This window comes from Miniopterus natalensis, chromosome 2, assembly GCF_054644295.1.
Source record: "Miniopterus natalensis isolate mMinNat1 chromosome 2, mMinNat1.hap1, whole genome shotgun sequence".
In the NCBI taxonomy this organism is placed as follows: domain Eukaryota; kingdom Metazoa; phylum Chordata; class Mammalia; order Chiroptera; family Miniopteridae; genus Miniopterus; species Miniopterus natalensis.
Genome location: NC_142082.1, coordinates 71,945,455 through 71,963,083, shown reverse-complemented (window position 1 = coordinate 71,963,083; position 17,629 = coordinate 71,945,455). Strand labels below are relative to the sequence as shown.

General features: G+C 37.9%; 1 protein-coding gene across 1 annotated transcript in view; it reads right to left on the bottom strand.

The window, feature by feature from the left end:
- The window catches only part of DNAJC15 (DnaJ heat shock protein family (Hsp40) member C15), a 61,054-nt gene that overhangs the window by 30,971 nt on the left and 12,454 nt on the right, over positions 1-17,629 (bottom strand). The window contains exons 2-3 of the mRNA XM_087814318.1: positions 4,247-4,298; positions 1,364-1,437 (exon numbers count right to left, since the gene is read on the bottom strand). Of these exons, the coding sequence (XP_087670444.1) occupies positions 1,364-1,437; positions 4,247-4,298 (126 nt within the window). The remainder of the gene's footprint in view (positions 1-1,363; positions 1,438-4,246; positions 4,299-17,629) is intronic.

Sequence of the window (17,629 nt, the reverse complement as noted above, 5' to 3'; positions counted from 1 at the left end):
CTAAGTGATCTGGGCCCAAACTACCACTATTCCCTTCACACACTCCACTGGAGTTCCTCTTGCTGCTAACCTCATTTCCATCTCAGGACCTCTGCAGTGTTCCCAGTGTCTAGAAAACTCTTTCTTTAGGTGTTCACAGGGCCTGCTTGCTCATCTTCTCAGAGTCCTTCACTGACCTACCAATATAGATTCCTCTCTGCTGTTACTCTGTAACCTCTTAATCTCATTTAGTTTCCTTAAAAGCATTCAGCACTTCTACATATTATATATTTTACATATTCATCTGTTAATTGTCTTCACTGAAAATGTAAGCTCCTAGATGGCAGTGTCTTTGTCTGGTTCATTACTATAGCCCACTCTACACAATAATGCCTGGTTTATAGTAGGTGCTTAAATAATATTTACTGAACAAATGCTAAATACCTATTAATAGTTTAGTCAGATAAAATATAAATAGGAAAACAGAAAACACATGCTTCCTCTAATCAGAGATATACATTTATAGATCTGCAAAATCTCTTGCAGTTCTTTTGAACCTGAGTTTGTCAATGTTATCCTTTGAAAGTGAGGTGGTTATTTATGACTAACTAAGCTACACAAACTTATAATGCTTTTGCTAAAACAAGACATTCTTTCTGAAATTGCTGCAAGCCAAGGTGTCCCATCCCAGATCCGCTTCTATTTCCCAGATGTCAATGGTTATGCTGCACTGCTTCAGTGAATTCTCTGCATTGTCTCCAGTGGTCACAAACCATAGTTTACCGCACTATAGCGTTTAGATATCTACTATCACTTATTCTTCACTTATATTCAGGTCGGCAGGGCAGCTATAATGCTGGTAGATAAATGTAAAAGCCCTACAGGATCTCAAGGTTGGAATCTTATCATTTTATGTTTGAGATGGCCAGTTGTGGTGGTACAAGGGGGCTAGTTTCAAATTTCAGGATGAAATAAACACTTGGGTAAGCACTGCAGAGCAGAGGCCATGTATGTTTTGTTCACCAGCCATACCCCGCTCCTGGCACAGGGACTGGTTTATAGTACAAAATCACTAAGTGAATAAATGAATATTAATTAAACAAGGAAAATAAATTACCTCAAAACTGGTGTAATAATACTAAAGGAATATAACAGCGAGAAATAGATGTCAAAACCAGAAAAAAGGTTAGATATAAAAATAATGTGACCAAGAAGCCTAAAAGAATATAAATCAATAAATGAGGCAAACTCTCTGATGATATAACAAAAGAAGTAAAACTTATACAAAGTTGGAAAATTCAAGACATTTCCTGAATTACTATCAAATATGATATTTAAACAAAAATCAAAATAAGCTTTCTAATAAAAGTCATCTTTAACTTACAGGAGTTGCAATCTTCTTTGCAGTTTCTGTGATTACTTGTTCTAGAGGTTTCCAGGTCTGAAATACATAGCGACCTGAATAGTAACAAGAATAGAAGCAAATATATTTTCTATAATCAAAGTCAATACCCACAAGGTGCTTACCACAGTATTTACTGATAATTTATTTTATATGTTATTTTTACATTTTTTCAAATTCCTAATTTATTGAATATCATTATCATGGCTATTAAATTTATCAAGTTCTAGTTCATTATTATAAAGTCAAAAATATCAATGTTATGTATAATATCTTACATTTTTATACAATGTTATAGGTCACACAAAAATCTTATACTCTTTCCACTATAAAGTATAGGTGAAGTCCTTTAACATAAAGATACTCATGAATATAAAATGATTATCTCTATTGTTTTCACAGTAACAATCACTTGAAATATAAGGAAAACACATACTGTTTAGAATCTATACAACACAGGAGTGATTTTAATGGAGTTAGCTCTAAACTAAAAAAGCAATTATATAGGAAATACTTTCCAAGGATGTTTACTAGCAATTTCTCACTGAAGATGACTACTCTTCTAAAAATTTATTTTATTTTAGTGTTTTCCTTTCTTAGGGATCCTAATAATCAAAATTCTCGAATCCTGCCCAGTCGGGCATGGCTCAGCGGTTGAGCATCGACCTAGGATCCAGGTGATCAGGGTTTGATTCCCGGTCAGGGCACATGCCTGGGTTGTGGGCTCAATCAATGACTCTCTCATCATTGATGTTTCTATCTCTCTCTCTCCCTCTCCTTTCCTCTCTCTAAAATCAACAAAGATATATTTTTAAAAAAAAAAAAAATTCTCAAATCCTGACAACTAAAAATCAATAGCAAAAGAGGACCTACATTGTTTTGAGGGCATAGAAACAAGAATAAAATATTATCTGACCAGTTTACCTTTTGTACCAAAAATCAGGATGTGTACACTAATACTACTGTCTCTTTTCCCAAAAGTCTTGGTAGACAACAAGTCTGACACTCTATAGACTTCAATTCTTAACTATAACCTTATTTGCAAATCAAGATTTTCACTGGGAAAGATCAACTACATAGATCTTTTATTCTTGCACAAATATATTATAGTAAAAACAGGATGCTAGACATGGGAAGATGTGAAGTAGCTAATGTAATTAGGAAATAAAAAGCTCTTGAGATCAAGGAGAACATTAAATAAAGTAATATTAAGTGAGGCTGAAACCCTAACTCATCCAAATTTCTTATCATATAGATATCAACTTCCATTTGATTTATAATACAAAATATAGCTTTTAAATTACCTCAAAATTCCTTCAAAACACACACAATCAGGCAGACTAGAAAAAAGTCAGTTAAAGGCTTCAGGAAGTGACACCTGGGTTTACTTTAACCATATGCCAGAAGACCTAGTTCCATAAAAGTCTAAGTGTACTTTCTCCTAAATTCTATTATTCAGTTGTACATAGCTCTGGAAAAAATCTGCCTTTAATATCCTAGTTAGTAATATGAATTTGGCAACAGTGTGGTATGTACAGAATAAAACACCAATTCTTCTCATTTTAAAAGGCCTTGGCAAAAGTACATCCTTCTCTAATTTCAAATAAAAATCTTACATTTAAGTTTGAAATAACTATACCTATTCTACTATAATTAATACTAAAATTATTTTATGGTTATGGGGCAAGTTTATCAGAATTCCTATTTAGACATGATATTCTTCTCAGGAAAACTCAGTAATTAGTTAACTATAACATATGAGACACAAGACCTTGATGGCATGTAGACCAAAAGAATCTAAACCACTTATCTTCTCATTTTAAAGTTCTTATTGTTAAGGTGTTTTAAACAAGGCTTGTATGAAATTAAATACTACACAAAACAGAACAAAAATCATTTTTCTATTGGATCTTACTAAACTCCATATAACTACAATGGAAAGTATCTTCATCTAAAAAGATCCAATTAACAAGAGCAAATCCTTGGAACTTAGAAAAACAAATACTAAACCAAAAAAGTGCAAGTCTTTATCAACAAGGAAATGCTCTAAAATTAACGTTAATTAGCCCAGCCTGGCATGACTCAGCGGCTGAGTGTCGACCTAAGATCCAGGCAATCGGAGTTCGATTCCCGGTCAGGGCACATGCCCGGGTTGCGGGCTGCAGCCGATCAATGACTCTGCTATTGATGTTTCTCTCTCTCTCTCTCTCTCCCTCTCCTTTCCTCTCTCTAAAATCAATAAAGATATTTTAAAAAAATAAATTAATGTTAATTAGGGGAGAGCTATGCAATTTAAAACTTTAAGTTGGTGACTCTAAACTATAAGCTGAAGAGAGAGCAATTCTGCTTTAAATCTTTATAACTATTCTTTCTAAAAAAGTGATTTTGGCAGTTTATCAAAGACATTATACCAATACGTTAAAAATGAAGTAGTAAGTACACTACAGGGAACAACTACGCTCTCCAGCCAAGAACTGATAGCTCATGAAATGTGTAATCTCACCTGCAAGAATAAATATGGGAGAAGAAACAAACCCCATATCAATTATACTGCTTCATATTAAAGATGTTTTATTTATAGTACACTATAGCTCAGACTGCAAATTTGCCAGGAAGATCCACTATTATTGGGGCTAATTTTCCTAGCTTTTTTTATCATTACTTTTCTTTACCACAAAGTTTATCTAGATACTGCTACACTGACAAATGTTCAGTGACTATAAATGGTGGAGAAAATGGGGATGTATAATGTCTTAAAACCAAAAGCCTCAGAATGCTAAGAGTCTGCTTATGAATCACTATAGGAGCAATTTGGAAATATTTCTTTTATAATATTTATTGATATGTATCCTTTATTTATCTTACCCACAAATGCAAAAGCTGCAACGCCCAGTCCTACAGCTATCAGGCTTCTTGCCTATGGAGGAAAAAATGATAATCACTTAGTGTTATACACTGAGTTTTAAATGTAAATCATTTTTAATAATGTGAATAATTATGTTAAATACTACATTTTCTTCAAGCTCTGCTGTGAATAGAACTTAAAAAAATCTGCAGTCTAGCCCAGCCGGCTTGGCTCAGTGGCTGAACATCAACCTATGACCCAGGGGATCGTGGTTCAATTCCGGGTCAGGGCACACCCCCAGGTTGCAGGCTCGATCCCCAGGAGGGGAAGTGCAGGAGGCAGCCAATCAGTGACTCTCTCATCATTGATGTTTCTCTCTCTCCCTCCCTCTCCTTTCGTCTCTCTGAAATCAATAAAGACATATTAAAATAATAATAATAAATTTAAAAATCTGCAGTCTATGGGATTATATCTGCTGTGCACTATATCAGCTAATTTTCAGTGAACTAAAAATATTCTAGATTTTCATTTAATTTCCATATATTTGAATTCACCCAAACCTAGAGCTTTTATATTACCTATTGCTAAAATATTTTCTATAGACTATTCTTAACAGCGGGTTTAATATATTTATCTTCTATAAAAATTTTAAAAGGTACATATTTCCTCTTTCATTACACTTGCGATACTCAGTGGCATTTGCTATATATAAAAATTTAGTAAAACATTACATCCATGTTTAGTAAATATGTCAAACTTCCAAAAACTATTTAAAATGATAATTTTAAAGCTTCTATTTCTACTTTTCTAGAACGTAAAAAATTTAAAACAAGGGCCAAGAATTTAGAATCTAAAGTTATGAGCTCATTCTGATAAAAATCTATTTTAAATTGGTATACACTCCATATTATTATATACACTTTTCAGTCTCAGCCCTCCATCTTACAACTCAACAACAATTTGAAATGAATCCAGTCTGTTCTCCAGTAAGACTCGAGCTTAAAAAAAAAAAATTTTCTGCCCTGGCCAGGTAGCTCAGTTGGTTAGTGTTGTCCCAATATGCCAAGGTTGTGGGTTTGATCTCCAGTCAGGGCACATACAAGAAGCAACCAATGAATACATAAATAAGTGGAACAACAAATAGGTATTTCTCTTTCCCTCTCTCCCCCTTCTTCTCTCTCGAAAATCAATAAAAAATAAAAATAATAATTCTGCTAGAACTTATGGATTTAACTCTCACACCACATTAATCACTTTAGGAAAACATGTACAAAACAGCCGGCTAAGCATAGCTCAGAGTTGAGTATTGACCTAAGATCCAGGAGATCGAGGTTCAATTCCTGGTCAGGGCTCAATCCCCAGCAGGGGGTGTGCAGGAGGCAGCTGATCAATGACTCTCACCATTGAGGTTTCTCTCTCTCTTTCCCTCTCCCTTCCTCTCTCTGAAATCAATAAAATATATTAAAAGCCCAGCCAGGCGTGGCTCAGTGGTTGAGCGTCGACCTAGGATCCAGGCGATCGGGGTTCGATTCCCGGTCAGGGCACATGCCCGGATTGTGGGCTGCAGCCGATCAATGACTCTCAACACTGATGTTTCTCTCTCTCTCCTTTCCTCTCTCTGAAATCAATAAAGATATATTTTAAAAAATAATAATAAAATAAAATAAAATATATTAAAAAAAACAAAACACGTATGACACAACAGAAAAAGGTTTATGTAGCAGAGTTCAATGGTTGTTCCCTCTCTCCCCCAATATCCATTCTCTACTTCTATGGGGTAAAGAATTCCATTTTTAGCCAGACATATTTCCAAGCCTTCCTCAGTAAGGATACAGAATTAGGGAGAATTAAGGAAAGATACCATAGAAATGTTTTTGTCTGATTAGTGGTGTGAAAGGTAAATCCTTTTTTTAAAAGCTAGAATAATCTGACCAAGAAACAGAATGGATTCATTTCCCATTGTTGCAGAAGTTCTAAGATAAAGGGGTGTGACTGAATGAACAGCTAAAAACCAAAAATCCCTTCAGCCATCATCAGTCTTCAAGTTCCTCAGAGGAATGAATACAAGTCTAAGCCCTACTCTTCAAGGGAAGACTATAATGAGAAATTTCAGGTCATAAAGGACATGTATGCTGGAGCTCTAACTTTAATATCCAGTAAGGAGGTGAGTACTGATATGAAGATGTTCTGCCCTAGCTGGTTTGCCTCTGTGGTTACAGTGTCAGCCCTAAGACTGCAGGGTCTAGGGTTCAGTTCCAGTCAAGTACAGGTACTCTGGTTGCAGGCTCGATCCCCAGCCCTGTTGCGGTGAGCTCAGGAGGCAACCAATTGATGTGTCTCTCTCACACTGATATTTCTGTTTCTCTCTCTCTCCCTTCCACTCTCTCTGAAAAGCAATGGAAATCCTTGGGTGAGGATTAAAAAGAAAAAGAAAGAAAGAAAAGAAAGGAAAAGGAGGAAAGGAAGGGAGGGAGGCAGGGAGGGAGGGAGGGGAGGGGTTAAGATGAAAGGAAGAAAGAAAGAAAGAAAGAAAGAAAGAAAGAAAGAAAGAAAGAAGAGAGAGAGAGAGAGAGAGAGAGAGAGAGAGAGAGAGAGAGAGAGAGAGAGAGAGAGAGAGAGAGAGAGAAAGAGAGAGAGAGAGAGAAAGAGAGAAAGAAAAAGAAAGAAAGAAAGAAAAGAAAAAGAGAGAGAGAGAGAAAGAAGAAAGAAAGAAAGAAAGAAAGAAAGAAAGAAAGAAAGAAAGAAAGAAAGAAAGAAAGAAAGAAAGAAAGAAAGAAAGAAAGAAAGAAAGAAAGAAAATGTTCTGTTGAAGTATATTTGTGCCATTTCCTAAAGCTTCCCTGTTGCTATATATTTTGAGTTCTCCGATCTTATCTTCCATTGGTTCATGTTAAGGACCCTCAGTCTAACCAAACTACTCAATTGTTTCATGTGTGAATTTACTAACCAACTTGCTTATTTTTTCATCTGATTAGAAATATTTATCTTTGCTTCCCAGATCTAACCTATTTTTAAAATTTCAGCTTGAATCTGCCACAGAATGGGAGAAATCATCTGCAATACATAACAATAAGCATATACCCCAAAAATATATAGAATTCCTCAATATTAACAATAAAATGACAGATAGCCCAATTTTTTTAAAAAAAGGGCAAAGACTAGGTCAGGGACTTCAAAGGAAAAAATCTAAATGGCTAATAAACATACAAATAGGTGATTAACTTCAAAAGTAACTAGGGGCTAACAACAAAAACAAAATGGTGTAGAAATACTCATATCAGAATATAAAGATCTCTAGCTTTTATGGAACTTGCTCTGTTCACGGAATATCAAGCACCAAGCAACAGTATCTACGCTTCCTAGGATTTGTGAGGATAAAATGTAATGATGTATGCAAAGGACTTAGCATAGAAACTTGGCATATGGTAAAAACAACTATTATTGAAATAACTGGCATAACAGAAGTATGAATAATGTTTTTTAACATTTAAATTTGTCTAAGAAAATTCGCAGAAGTGGTTTTTGATGTAGGCTCTAGAAAAAGGAATTGGTCTGCTCTAGATTAAATAATCCAAATTTCCACGTTATTAAAAATACATATTTCAAAAATATAAAATCTTAAAAAGTTGAATTATCCTAATTTCACATTCTTATAGATTAATAGTTATTGCCTCATTTTTACTATTTCAACTGTTCAAAATGCATGAGACAAATAGTTGCTTCTATAATTACAAAGGGATTTTTATTTTAAGGTATTTCTATCAGAAACATTAAACTATCAGGCATTTGCTTTTTTTTCACTTTAATCTGACAATATATGACTAAATTGTTTAATAATAAAAATTCAATGTAAATAAAAAAATAAGTATTGAACACTGTTATTTTCTGTATTTCCCTCCAGATACATTCTCCACCTTTCTCTGACTTGTTCTGCACCTCCGCCTCCCTTCCCTTATCTCTAAGGATTACATTATCCAGTCCTCGCTTGCCCTCTAGAGTTCCGGGCTGGGTTTTACCAATCAGAAGTGTGAAACAGAATACCATACTGGGGTTACCAATCCCACTGGAGGACTCTAAACATTTCTGCCCATTACACACTGGTGTCCAAGTTGCTAAGGGAAACACAACACAGTCAAGTACTGGACAGAACAATGTTCTACTCACATAGAGAAGAGACAGGAGCAAGAACAGCTGCAATTGTGTGCATGGGTCTCTTATAGCTAGTGGGTGCCCCGGGCAGTGGTCAAAAGGAAAAGAGCTCAGGAGCACACTCTAGTGCTGCAGCAGAAAGACCCCACCTCTGGATTCTGAAATACTAAAAGCTGGGGCATGCCTGAGGGCACTGACTATGGCAATACGTCAAGCAGAACAAAGGCCACTCAAGGAGCCTGAAACAGGGAATGGTAAGTCTCACAAAGGTGGTAAACCCAGCACAGTTAGAGTGGCTTCTTGAGTGGGCAGAGCAGGGTCAAAAGCCTGTGCATAGGACATTGCCTTTCCCAACAGGAAACATCAGCAGAAAAGCTGATGGGAGGAGTGGGAAGGGTGGGAAGGAGTTAGAAATAATGGTACAATTTATTCCCAGCTATGTTTCCTCTTTGGCCACAGGTTCCATTTAGTGGCTCCTCTTCCAAGCCTACAACTCTTGAGTTCCGGAATACAACTCCCATCCCGTTCCTTGCCCCTCTGTCTGGGTGGATAACAGTTTCCAACTGTTGCAAGTCCCTGACAGATTCATCATCCCTTTTTTGATTACATAAACCATGCCCATACCTCTGCAAATAGTACCTTTATTAAATTATTTTCAAAAAAAACCATCCATTACTACCAGGACCCTCATTGATACAAACATCACACTATATACTAGTCACTATACTATGTACAAGAGATGTAGTAGCACGGAACAAGGCAGAGGGCTACATCAAAGGAGTCCTGTGTAAAACACAGTAGACCTCCAATGTTTATGCTAATGTCCCAAAGACCTTTATTTTATACTTATTATAACATTTATTGCACTAACTTATAGTTAGGTGTTCTATCTCTTTAGCTTTTCTAGGTATCAAGAGCCTTTTAAAAATATGATGAAATCTATAGACCACCACAGAAAACCAAATATATATACACCCTGAAGACCTTCAGTCAACAAGCCCCAACAAAAGAACCCCTGAAGTAAGTAAATAAATAAATAAATAACTGTGAAGTCTAGAAGGGCATCTCACTCACCTTTGAGCTCCTAGAACAAGACCTACCATACATATTCATTTTTCATTCATTCAACAATACAAGAAACATAATGTCGATGCCAGAACTAATCTCTATTTCTAAAGACCAACGTTATAGAATAAATAAAGAAGGTCTTGCCATCTTTAAAAACAACAAAAAGAAACCCAAATTAGGTGGATCGCTGGAGCAAAAAAGGATGTTCAATAAATGACTAAAAACTATGCAATCAAAATCTTACTTATCCAGACTGAGAAGACAAAGTATAGCACAGCTAATCAAACATTCATTTCCTTATTGGAATTAAAATTCCTTGTTGGAAATGTGTTGTACCTGATCTACCTCTTTAATTGTATTTTTAATTAACTTGATACTAAATCATTTTATATTTTTTTAGCATAAACAATTGATAACAAACATATTATTTAGAAGCTGAACCCAACTTGAAATTATTTCAAAGTATCATGTGTTCTACAAAACCAGATTTTGTACTCTAAAATAAGAATAAAGGTCTTCATAAAGTTTTTGTTTTTTTTAAATATATATATATATATATATCTTTATTGATTTCAGAGAGAGGAAAGGAGAGGGAGAGAGAGAGATAGAAACAACAATGATGAGAGAGTCACTGATTGGCTGCAGCCCGCAACCCGGGTATGTGCCCTGACCGGGAATCAAACCCTGATCGCCTGGATCCTAGGTCGATGCTCAACCGCTGAGCCACGCCCGGCCGGGCCATAAAGTTTTCTGTAAAAATACTCAAGGCTGTTAGATATAAGCAATTAAGTTAAAACTTTAACCTTAACTGGTCCAGAATAGGAATATGATTTGTTTCCCAGAAAGAAAAAAATAAGTATCTACTACCTAACATTTTTTCATTCACTAAAAAGTGATTGGTTTATGGTTTTACTTTTTTCAGAAACAAATTTAGAGAGTTCTAACACAAGTTCCCCCAACCTTACACATTTGTCAATGACCCAAACAGAGAAAAGAAACTAACTGCAAATGTAGGAAATAGGCAGTACCATATGTCAATCTCAAATCTGAGCAACTAGTTCACACAGAACTCTTGACCTAACTTTTACTTGAATTTTTAATTTTTTAAAAGCGAAATAACATTTAAAACACAGTGGGGCTTTTAAATAGCCCATGGTTCATTTGGCATAGCCAAATGAATTAACAGAGAATTCTATCAACATCTCTTATTTTACTTCTGTTGAAAAAATGTCACATATGCTATTTCACATTTACTTAAACTTCAGTATTGTATCCTCAGACTAAAGGATCTATTTTTTTACTTTCATATATGCAACACAATATTTGATTCAGTGGCAAGCACAAAGATGTACTTCAATTTTTATTTGGAATGTTTTTTAAACAATGATGCTTTAAATCTAAATTGCCAGTAACAGGATGACAAAAATGACATTGGAAAGGCAATTTAAAAGCAAAATGGTGAATCAGGCATAGTGTTAGTACCACAAATACAGTCATTTTCTACCAACTAGGCAATAACCAGGTTAAATGTCTAAAATTGCTCAAGCAACTAGACTGGCATCATGATGCATCTGTGAATTTACAGAAAGTAGAGAAATGCTGTGATTTCTTTGACTCAGAAAAATTAGAATGTGTGCTGAATAAAATCAGGCAGTGTGATTTAAAAAGAAAGGTATGTATACATCCGTATACTGCCTAAGCTAAAACTTCCGGATGTGTCACACACATGTAGGAGATAATGAATGGTAAATGTGGATGTTATATAAGGTGCTTTTCTTTGGTCTTTTCTTTTTTAAAATATTTACAAGACTGCCTTGGGCAAGTTTTAATTTTGAAACATTTTCTTTGAAGAGTCAGATGTATATGGGTTAGAAAAATTGCTAACATTTTCTAAGCCTACAGAAAATCCAAATAAATTCATATATTTATAGTGTGTGTGCTGTACAAAATTGGGCTAGCACATACTTAGAACAAGCTGATCTTTCTAGAAATATGTGCACATATATACCTAAAAAAAAAAAAAAAGTCAGTCACAAACCAGTTAAAAATTCTACCAATAAATTCTTTTACAATTGCTCCAGACTGGAGTTTGGGAACAGTGGTCTATATAAGGAAAACAGAAAACACTGTATTTACACCAAATTTGTAAATTCAGTTTTTAACAATAGCATCATGGTCACCGTGAAAAACAATGATATAAATGTGCCTAACAAATTTATGTGATACTGATAAAAAATATTTAAGTTTTTAAAAATGCATAACTTTAGATTATATGTCAAAATGGCCAAAAAGCATAGTTTTCACTGCATTCCCTTTGACCATACACAATGCATGAATAATTTAGATTTAAATATTTCCAGGCATATGCATAATAGTACTACAGCAATCAGCTAAGGGTAAATTCTCAATAAAATCATTGGTTGGTTTCAAAATGGTGGGAGAGTTACTATAGAAGATCCTTTTCCAAGACCACTAACTATGGCTGAAGTCTTATATCCACACCAAAGAGCATTATTACTTAAGTATGGTCCCTGGCGTCTGCTGGGCCATCAACTCTGCTCCATATCATCATCTTCCTCTTTCTTTTTTTGCCCTTAGTATCTTAAACCTTCACTTTTTTCACAAGCCTTCGTGTTTTCCATCCATGCAGCAAGCATGAACTCCCTTCAATCTTCCACCTCTACACCCTTGCATGTATGAAGAGGGGTGCTACATTGGGAGGGGTGAAGTCCATGGGCTTCAAAGTTAATCAAGCTAGGGCTCCAATTCCAACCTAACATTTACCAGCTGTGACCCTGAGCTGATCTGTCTGGGCCCATTTCCTCATCTACAAATCGGCAATGTGAATATCTGTGTTGTAAGATGCTCATAATGATTTATGAGATGAGGTTATAAAAATAACCAGCACACTGTCTAAACATGGCAGATACTCTATGCTAGTCCTTTTATTGGGGGCAAAGATGTTGACCATACTCTGTTAATCATGACTGTGAAAAAGGGGAGGGCACCTAAGAGGAATAGGAACTATAGTTGTTTAACGATTATTCATCTTACTAACTATAGATAAGAAGGTTTCCTACAGACCCTGAGAAACTGGAGGATGTGCTGCAGGAAGAAAAACAGAGCTATAAAAAAATGAGACACCTTGGGGCATGGATGGATCCACTGCTCAGGAAAGAAAATGCATTTTGAGAACAAATGACAGGATGCAGTTTGATTTGGTTGCTGTGCCTGGAGTCTGACACACACCCCTCCAGGAGTTTGCCTCAGGAATGCTGACTACTCTCAGGTCTCAGGAACTGGCCGAAATGGGTTTTAACACCATTGAAAATCAATGGGACTTCAAGATCTTGGAAGGAGACACACAAGACCACAGACCCTGAAGCCATCTTCTCCCTTCCCTCCTCCCCTCCCCCCTTGCATGCAGCCTTATATAACCAGCCAAGTAATAAGGGAAGAGCAGAGCAGATTTTATGTGGACAATCCCACTGCTCTCCCATTTTGCCTGCAATAATGGAATAAATGCTCAAATATGATTCAACCTTGTCTCTGCTTAATGGCTGAAGTAGTGACAGGCAGCCCGGACCCACTGTGTCCAGTTTCACTTTCTTTGGTCACACATCTTCAAACTCTTACTCCTTTCTGTTCACTCTGCTAGGTCCTCCTAGGAAATCCCTACTTACTCATCAAGAAACAGCTTCAAGGTCATCTCTCAGTAAAGCATTCCCTGCCCACTTCCTCACCTAGGTAAAACTCTTCAGTGCCCCTTAGTACTTTGCATACCTCTCTATTAATAGACATAGCATATTATTTAATAATGGTTTATCTACTTTAAACCCCTTCTAAAATGTGAGCTTCTGGAGGTAGGGGCTGTGTTTCTCTCTTTGGATTTCCAAAATCTAGCAAAGTACCTGGCACACAGTGTGTTTTCAAAAAGTTTGTGTAATGGAATAAAAACAGTCTCAAAAAGCTTCCCTACCAAGCAGATGCCCCTGTGTACTATGTTGGTGTATGCTAATAATTGAAATTATGTTTTGAAATGAGAAAATATAATGGATAACGATAGTCAAACTTAATTAAGAGACTAACATGTAATCATGCCTCAAAATACTCTGGACCAGGGTAAATATATACAAAAGTCTCATGGAAGACAAAGACAATGATGTTAAGGGCTTTGTGTCACATAAATTTTATCATAAAAATAAAACAAAGATAATCCACAGAATGAAAGCTAAAGGAATAATTGATGTGCTAAACAAACATAAAGAAACTCCCAATGAAAAAGTTAGGCAATTTATCAAGTAGCCATTTGGACACTATCTCCTATTTCTGATTGGTTGACTGATTTCAATAAACACTCAGTAAATGTCTATATGCCAATCACAATTCTAAGTCCTGGAAATATATCAGACAAAATCCCTATCCTTGTGAAGCTACATTTTAACATGAGACAGAAAACAATGTAGGTAAGGAAAATATACAACAGAGAGTGAGTTTTGTAGAAAAATTAAGCAAGTAAAGGAAGTATGATGAGAGTGGCAAATTCACAGAGTGAGCAGGGAAAGCTTCACTGAAAAGGTGCCTTTTGAAAAAAACAAGGAAACAAACAAGAAAATGAAGCCACATCAATATCTAAGGAAAAATCATTGCAGGCAGAGGAAACAAGTTTGAAGGCCCTAAGGCAGGGTGCATGTGGTGAACCTGGGAATAGCCAGGAGGCTAGTGTGCATAGAGCAGAATGTGAGAAGAGGTACATAAATAACAGGAAATGAGGTCAGAAAGGTAACAAGGGGAGCAGACCATGTCTGGAGGTAGGAGTCAATATAAGAACTTTAGCTTTTTCTCTGAGTGAAATGAGACATTACTGTTTTGAGCAGAGGCTTAACATGCTCTTATTTAGAATTCTAAAATGATCCCTAGTTGTCACACTGAGAATATGTCAAAGGCAGACGCATGGAAGTGAGTTAGGAATCTAATAAAATAATCCAAGAAAGAGATAATAGTAGTTTGGACCAAAGTGATTAGTGATGGAGATGGGGAAAAGTGATCAGATTCTAGATATATTCTGAACAAGTCAACAACATTTGTTGAGAGATTAGATACGAGGTATAGGAAAAAGAGAAATATTGGTGTTCATTAATAGATGAATAGATAAAATGTAAAATACAGTGAAACTCATAGAAACAGAGTGGAATGGCGGTTGCCAGGGGCTGGGTAGGAGAAATAGGATGATGTTGGTCAACTTTATAAGTTTTATGTTTGAAATTTGCTGAGAGTAGATCTTAAGTGATCTAACCACATGCAAACACACACACACACACAAAGTAACTGAGGTGATGAATGTGTTAATTAGCTCGACTATGGTAATCATTTCACAATTTGCATATATATCAAATCACATTGTGTACCTTAAATACATAAAATGTTTGTCTGTCAATTATACCTCAATAAAGCTGGGGGAGAAGAAGGATGCCAGAGTTACTGTGGGGCTTTTTTGTTTTTTAAAATATATCTTTATTGATTTCAAAGAGAGGAAAGGAGAGGGAGAGAGAGAGATAGAAACATCAATGATGAGAGAGTCATTGAGCCCACAACCCGGGCGTGTGCCGTGACCGGGAATCGAACCCCGATCACCTGGATCCTAGGTCAATGCTCAACCACTGAGCCACGCCCAGCCGGGCCCAAAGTTACAGTCTTAATGGAGTTGACTTTTGCTGAAAGGAAAGACTATGAGAGGACTGGGGGGTAGAAGGTATGTCATAAGCTCTCTTTTGGGCTTCTTTTTCTAAAAACATGCCATTATGAGATGATAAATAAAAACCCAAGCACAGCATTTTCTTAAAAAAAGGTCTCATCTAAGTGGAAAAGAAGAATGAGTGGGTTGTCTCAAAAAATATTCTTGATGAGAGAAACAAGATGGCAGTGTAGGTAACAGCTGCACCTGCTGCCTCCCACAATCACATCAAAATTACAACTAAAATACAGAACAACCATCACTCAGAACCCCCCGAAATCTGGCTGAACAGAAGCCCTACAACCAGGGAACTAAAGAAGCACTGAGACCAGTAGGAGGGGCAGAGAAGCAGGGGGATCAGGACTGAATCAGAGACACGCCGTGGACCCACACCCAGTGCTGTGGTTGAAACCGGGGAGGGAATCTTGGTGGTGGAGGTTTCCCGGAGGAGGGAGGGGTCCCGGCCCCACAGCAGGCCCCCAGCCCAGGGCTCCAGGGCCGGGAAGAGATGGCCCCACAACTCCGGGCTGTGAAACCAGCGGGGACTGTGGCAGAGGGTCCCAGAGGCTGCGGGAGCCCCAGGCTTTCCTCTTAAAGGGCTGCGCATGGACTCACTCAGACGCGCTCCCTCTGAGCCCCAGCGCCCAGCAGCAGCTTGAAAGGAACTTGGGACACTCAGGGGGGAACTAACTTGCCCGAAATTGGGGCGAGAGGTGGAGGGGCGGCTTTGTCCCAGGCAGAAGAGCTGGCAGAGGCCACTGTTCCTTTGGTGACTCCTCCCCGCACACAGCCGGCAGGCAGGCGCCATATTTGAATCGCCAGAACCTGACTCACACCTTTGGCCCCGCCCCATGATTCCCAGAGGCCCCACCCCTCCCCACCTGCAAGCTCATCCAGGCCATTTCCAGTGGCTTTTCTATGCAAGTGGCCTCTCGAGCCTCATGCTTAGGACTTTCCTAAAATCTCTCAAACAAGCAGCAGCGTGCCCCATATGGCTTGATAAGCGGCCCCAGGCCCGGCACTAGCGGCAGCCTGCATTGGCTCATAGCTTGGCCTCTCCTGGACACCTCCAAGCCCAGCACAAGTAGCAGCCAACTACGGGTTGCTGTGTAGCTCATGCTGGGTGGCCCTGGGCAAGGCACTGGCACAGGCTGACTTTGCACCTCCAGGGAGGCCCCAGAGACAGTGCACTTGGTGGTCAGACTTGACCACGCTGGATTACAACCCTACCACATCCATGAGTGACACACTCAAGGGGCGCACTTGGTGAACACCAAAGCTCCACTGAAGTAAATCCTGCTCCACAGGGGCAGCACAGCAGCTCTTTGGCTGTAATTGTAGCTGGTCCTCACAGCTGATGGGCCTGGGAGTCAACTCCTCCCAGGGACGCCGACAGCAACCAAGGCTCAACTACAACAGGACAGTGCACACAGCCCACACAGGGGAGCACCTAGAAGGCCCAGCTCAGGTGACTGGGGAGGGTGAGCCACTGGACCCTACAAGACACCTACTACACAAAGCCACTCTACAAATTCCAGGAGACATAGCAGCTCTTCCTAATACATATAAACAAACACCTGGAAGCAGCCAAAATGTGGAGGCAAAGAAACATGTCATAAAGGAAAGAACAGAAGAAATCTCTATAAGAGGAACTAAATGAAATAGATCCAAGCCAGCTAACAGATACAGAGTTGAGAATTTTGTTTATAAGGATGTTTAAGCAGATTATTAGGGAAATAACTGAGGAAATCGATAACATAATAAAGTACCAATTTGAAATGAAGGCTACAGGAACTAAAATGAAGAATAATTTTGCCCGGCCGGGTGTGGCTCAGCGGTTAAGCGTCGACCTAGGATCCAGGCGATCAGGGTTCGATTCCCGGTCAGGGCACATGCCCAGGCTGTGGGCTGCAGCTGATCAATGACTCTCTCATCATTGATGTTTCTATCTCTCTCTCTCTCCCTCTCCTTTCCTCTCTCTGAAATCAATAAAGATATATTTAAAAAAAAAAAAAAGAATAATTTACATGGAATCAACAGTAGAGTAGAGGACACTGAGAATCAAATCAACAATTTGGAACATGAGGAAACAAAAAAACACCCAACCAGAAGAACAAAAAGAAAAAAGAATCCAGAAATATGAAAACAGTATAAGGAGCCTCTGGGACAACTTCAAGAGGACCAACATTCGTATTATTGAGGTGCCAGAAGGGGAAGAAAGAGAGCAAGAAACTGAAAATCTATTTGAAAAAATAATTACAAAAAACTTCCCCTATCTGGGGAAAGAAATAGACTTGCAAGTCCAGGAAGCACAGAGGGTCCCAAAGAAGAGGAACCCAAAGAGGCCCACACCAAAACACATTATAATTAAAATGCCAAAGTTTAAAGACAAAGAGAGAATCTTAAAAGCAGCAAGAGAAAAGCAGTTAGTTACCTACAAGGGAGCCCCCAT